Genomic DNA, 6055 nt, shown 5'->3' on the forward strand with positions numbered 1-6055 from the left:
GGGGTAATAAGTGAACTGCTTTGCCTGGTTAAAAAGTCACAATCCAACAAAAGGTGTTCTAATACAGCCAAATGCCAGGTCATACATTTGTGAAGCAAGAATGCAGGCTGTACCTAGGGATGGGAGACAGTCTTGGAAAGCAGTGAATCAGAGAAGGACTCATTACCATTGTAGATAAATCACCTCAACATGAGCTCTCATGGTGATGCAGTGGCAAAAAGGGCTAACGTGACCCTGGGATATATAAACAGGAGAATGTTAAGTAGAAGTAGGGAAGGGATCTTGCTTCTATACTAAGATTGGCTGGGACCATGGGTTTTTTCTGCCTTCCTCTGCATAGGCTGGGCATATCTCATCTAAACAATTCCCTGCAGTCACAGGGGCCTCAGGCATTGGTGGCACCTTGGTCCCCCCTGTTCTCTGCCTGTGGCACACAACGGTTTAGTCTCCTGAATACTGAAATGCTTTGGATTCAATGAGAGGTAGCTGGGTGAAATGTGGTGGCCTGTGATATACAAGAGATCAGACTAGATGACCTGATGGTCCCTTCTGGCCTTAAACTCTATGAAATTGTCTCTCTCATTTCAAGCCATACCTTGCCATGATGACAACCTAGGCTGGCCTAGCTTCTTCCGATACCCCCAGCAGGTTCCTGTGTCTTACTCTGGTTCCCCCAAGCAACTACTGCTTCTTTCTTGAGTGTCCCTTGAAATCTTGCCAGATGTGTGTCGTTGTTGTTGTTTCTGTGCTTGGCCTGTCCTGGGTTGTTTTTAAGGGTATGTTTACAATGCAAGCAGTACAGCAGCATCACTGTAGTATAGACACTTGCTAAAGCTACTAAAGGGGATTTTCCATTGCTGTAGTCAATTCACCCCCTCAAGAGGGAGTAGCTACTTGACACAGGAATTCTTACGTTGACCTAGCTGCACCTACAGTGGGAGTTAGGCTGACTTAACTGCATTACACGGGGCATGAAATTAGGTTGACCTAAGTTTTAGGGATAGACCAGGACTAGACAAACCAGTTCTGTAGCCTCAGCAGGAGATGGAGCTACAATCCTAGGCAAGGATCCGGCCTTGTCCCTTAATTGCTCTTGCATCAGTTGATAGGAGGCTATCTGGAGTCATCTCTTCCTTCCTGCCTGTATTCCAGACAAAGTCCTATTGAGTTGAACCAATTTATTCATATACAGTCCATTGCAGTGAGCATCCTAGCCTGGGTCAACAGACTCAGGCAAGTGGGACGTGAGCTGCCACGCTAAAAATATCTGTTTAGATAGTGATTTCCAGTTGTGGCTCAGGTTCTGGAGCCCACCACACTCCCTAGGCTTCAGAACCCATGTCAGAATGTCTACCCAGCTATTTTTAGTGCAGAAGCTTGAGCCCAGCAAGCCCAAGTCTGTTGACTCAAGCTGGGTGGCTCACTACCATGGGCTGTGTAGACATACCCACAGAAAACATCTCAATCACCAGGTCAACATACAGTATCCATCAATTCTTACAAGGCAGCTCCAACTTCATTACAAATGTATTAAATTTTACAGCTAGGCAAAAAATGTTGGTGGAGCATTTTTCAATGGAAAAATCAAAAGGTTTTACAAGAAGGTGTCAATTTTGTCAACATTTTCTAAGGAAGAAAAGTCAAAGCATTTCATTTTTATTTTATCACAGGGGTGGCCAAACTTTCTGACCCTTTGAGTCATATATAATAATCTTCAGAAGTTCGAGAACCATGCCTGTCAGGGCTCTGGGCTTCTGCCCCGTGGGGTGCACCTGCTGGGGCTTCGGCCCCACTCCTTCTGAAGCCCTGAGCCCAGCAGGTGTGCCCTGAGCCTCAGTGCCTCCTGTGGGTAAATCCCCAAGACCACCCTGCCACAGGGCAGAAGCTCTCCCTTCCCCTTGTCTGGTAGGCGGAGAATGGGGCGGGTGGAAAATCTGTGAGCTGCACTTTACCTGTACAAGAGTCGCATGCGACTCACGAGCTGTGGTTTGACCATGACTGCTTTATCATTTCAATTCTTTTTGTTTTGAGTTTTATGTTATATTAAAATAGTCATGTTAATATTCTATTGTGTTTATATATTATATTTAATATTATTCATACAATATTATATTTAATATTTTAATATAATAGGAGAGTCTAAACAAAATAATACCACATTATCAAAAGGCAACAGTGTTACCTTATCTCAGTGAAATGTTTGGACATTATCAAAATGAAATGCATCAATATTATCAAAATATAACATTTTGATGTTTCCAAATCCAAAACTTTCAGAATCTTTGTTCCATGGGAAATTTAATATTTAATTCCAATTTGGAAAAAAAATTGTTTTGAAATTTCAGAATTTCCCATAGAATGGAAATTCCAGTCTCTAACTGGCTCCATTAAACTTTAAATATATATATTGTCCATGTTCTCCTCCAGGTTTTGTTGGATTTTCTCTAGATACAACCCATGGCAAATGCAGATTTGGGAAATCAAACATCCATCACAGAATTCATCCTCCTGGGATTTGGGAACCTCCAGAAACTGCACTTTCTTCTCTTCCTGCTGTTTCTAGTGATCTACATTGCGACAATGGTGGGGAACATCCTCATCGTTGTGTTAGTTGTGGCTGATCAGCACCTTCACACACCCATGTACTTCTTCCTGGGGAACTTGTCCTGCTTGGAGTCCTGCTACACCTCCACTATCCTGCCCAGGGTGCTGGCCAGTCTCCTGACTGGAGACAGAACCATTTCTGTTAGTGGTTGCATCACACAATTTTATTTCTTTGGTTCTCTGGCAGCTACAGAAAGTTATCTCCTTGCCATAATGTCTTTTGACCGGTATTTAGCAATTTGTAACCCCCTGCATTATGCAGCCCTTATGAACAGCAAATTTTGCCTTCAGCTAATGGCTAGTTCTTGGATAAGTGCTTTCTTGGCCAATTGCTTAGTGATATTTTTGGCATCACAATTAACTTTTTGCAACTCCAATGAAATTCCCCATTTCTTTTGTGACTTCTCCCCAATTGTAAAACTCTCCTGCAGCGACACCACCCTCATTGAACTTCTGACTTTCATCATGGCCTTTATATTCACAGTGACACCATTTCTGTTAACCCTGTCATCCTATGTTTGCATCATCACCACCATCCTGAGAATCCCATCCACCAGGGGGAGGCAAAAGGCATTTTCCACCTGCTCCTCTCACCTCATTGTGGTGACCATTTTCTATGGAACCATCATGATTGTCTACATGCTCCCAGACAACAATACACTGCGAGACCTGAACAAAGTGTTCTCTGTCTTCTACACAATCCTGACTCCTCTGGTCAACCCCCTCATCTACAGTCTGAGAAACAAAGAAGTACACAAAGCCCTGAGGAGAAAGACTGCCAATAAACAGAGAGCTTTTTGCAAGAGCTAAGATGATCTGATCTCATTCCATTAGGTTCAACTGAAATAGGGGTAAATTAACATGCTTGAATGAGTGAGAGCAGCACATTCTGGGTAGCCTGATGCTGGCAACTGGAATTCCACTAGAGAGAGTGATGGCACACTAAGGTTACTGACAGCTACAGAGGAAGAGTCCAGTGGCTGAGGTGCTACCCTGCATTCTGTTCTTTGCTTTCCTCAAAGCCCTTGTGATCGTGAATTTAGTCTCTCTGAGCCAGATTTTTTAAAGGATTTAGGTGCATAAAGATGGTGCCTATGGCTAGAGTAGCGTGCCTCTGCTTAAAAATAAGAGGAGGCCATTAGAAGTTTAAGTTTAAAAGTTTAAAAGTTAAGAAACAGACAGTCTACATGTAATCAGCCATCAATAATAACAATAATAAATGGTACCTTTCTTCTATAAATAAATTGGGCACCACAAGTATCAATGGTAATGATAATAATTACGCTTAAGGACAGATTTTTAAAGGAATTTAGGCACCTAGTAGGGTTTTTAAAAGCACCTAACACCCATTGAAATGGATGAGGTTTAAAGTTGAAGCTAGACAAATTCAGCCTGAAAATAACACGCACATTTTTAACTGTGAGCTCATCAGTTAGAATGTGATGGGAGCCAGATCAGAACGTTAGGTCGACTGGCCACACACACTCCATTCTAGGACTAATACTTGTTTTGTGGTAAAGATTAGGGGTACCAGTTATTAAAATGTTTTTGTTGTTGTTGTGATGGGTGTGAGCGCTTGAAAACTTTCACTGAGACCTCCGGGCAGAGGAGTGACCTCTGATATGTTGTACTGAAATTGTACTTAATTATTCTTAGGCTAGGAAGCATTGATTTTTATCAGTAATGGTCAGTAAATGCAGATTTCACTGCATACAAACAATCCAACAAAGATATTTCCCTCCATAAAAATTGAAATTTACAGATGGGCAAAGAAAGAAAAATGCTTCTTGAGAATTTATTACAGTTTGATGTAAAGCTATTTACTTTATATATTTTGACATGTGATATTGACCATTTGTGTTTTAACAAGCATTAAACTTGTTGAATCTGACCATCAACTATGATTAAATAATTATTGTCTGACCCCCATAGTCTTAACCCTGCATAGTTTCCCCCACCATGAAAATTTAAATAGCTAAAAATAAAAATAAACATGAATATTACCCATTGAAATTATAAGAAAAATTAAAATAAAATTCTATCAAGCCTACCTATTCTTTACATTTTTGTACAGATGGGCTTGTTGCATAAAATTAGAATTTAAAAATAAAATTAGCACATTCTAGTTCTGATTATTCCCAAGAGTCAACTGAGAATGGAGCCCCTTTGTCCCAGGATTGTACAAACATAGGGGGATAAAAATCTCTGCATCAGAAAGCTTGCAATCTAAGTAGACTATGGGTAATGAAGTGGCTAGATAACAGGGCTTGTATCTGTGCTCTGCTATAGACCCCCGTGCCATCTTGCATAAGTCACTGAAGGGCCAGATTTTTAAGGTATTTAGGCACCTAGTGGGATGTTCAAAAGCATCCAGGTGCCTAAAGCTCAACAGATATTTTTGAAAAATCCATTTATGTTCCTAAATCGCTGTAAAAATCTGACCCTAGGACTCTAAAAAATGTCAGTTCTACTCTTCCCCTCAAAGTGAGCAGCTGAGCTCAGAGTCCCTCATTTTCATTTTATCCAAAAATAAATTGGCTGGCGGGGGGGGGTGTGCAAATGTCATGTTAGTTCCCTGTTTAAACACTTCCCCATTGTTAAATAATTAACTAGCCACTGGACCAGGGATTACCAGGTGAATGCTGGAGGCACCAGGCTATTGAGTCTCTCTGGCCCAGTGACTGTTCAAGTGCTCTCTCTTCATGCAGTGGAAAGAGATCTTACACTGGCCAGAGAAAGCCCTGGAAAATTATTCCAGGAATCTCCAGCCAGGGCAATGCCAATAGTGGCAGCCTTCTCCACCTGCCATCACCATCTTTCAATTAGTTGCCCAGCCTCTCAGACTGAAACCACCATGTCTGTGCAGGAGTATGTGGGCTGTAATATGAGGCTACTCCTTCATGTCATCATCTAGTTCAGTGGATGATATCCCTCTCTAGCGGCTTATCCATGGGGATAACAGCCTACTGCTAAGGTAACGCATTCCATCATTGCTCCTTTCAACACAAGTAGTCAGGGTGTTTTTGCCAGAAGAGTGGAGCAGCTGTTGACTGACCCCAGCTAATCTGGGACTAGCAGGGGAAAAAAATGTTCACGAACCTCGGGGCATGCTTGGTAGGGCATCTCTAAGGGTTAAAAAAAAGTGCTAAACCCTTCAGTTAGTTCAGCCAGACCTGGAGGGAGACAGGGATACTAGAAGGCAGACAAAGTTCTCTGCCCTGAGGGCTGAGGCTCACAGACCTGCTTTTCTTATTTCTGCAAGAAGGTAACCCCAAGGAGAAGGATACCAGCCTATTAAAAAACTGGGCGCTTGCTGCTTGTTCAGCTAATCTGATGATATAAACAGCAAATCAGCGGTGTAAGTTTGAAATGCATAGGACCTATGGCCTGTGCACCTTTTGGTACTTCAGAACTCTGAATGTCTGATACTATTGTTTTTGTTTGCATCGTA

General features: G+C 42.0%; 1 protein-coding gene across 1 annotated transcript; it reads left to right on the top strand.

Moving 5' to 3' along the window:
• The first annotated feature begins 2457 nt into the window (after positions 1–2457).
• LOC112104732 (olfactory receptor 11A1-like) lies at positions 2458–3414 on the top strand. The gene has a single exon (XM_024197227.1). The coding sequence runs from the start codon at positions 2458–2460 to the stop codon at positions 3412–3414; it is 957 nt and encodes a 318-aa protein (XP_024052995.1).
• Positions 3415–6055: the final 2641 nt, after the last annotated feature.

The sequence above is a fragment of the Terrapene carolina genome, unplaced genomic scaffold (genome assembly GCF_002925995.2).
Source record: "Terrapene carolina triunguis isolate 2854851 unplaced genomic scaffold, T_m_triunguis-2.0 Scaffold119, whole genome shotgun sequence".
In the NCBI taxonomy this organism is placed as follows: domain Eukaryota; kingdom Metazoa; phylum Chordata; order Testudines; family Emydidae; genus Terrapene; species Terrapene triunguis.

Excerpts from the sequence above, each read along its gene's own strand:
- LOC112104732 (XM_024197227.1), top strand. The coding sequence starts at position 2,458 with ATGGCAAATGCAGATTTGGGAAATCAAACATCCATCACAGAATTCATC.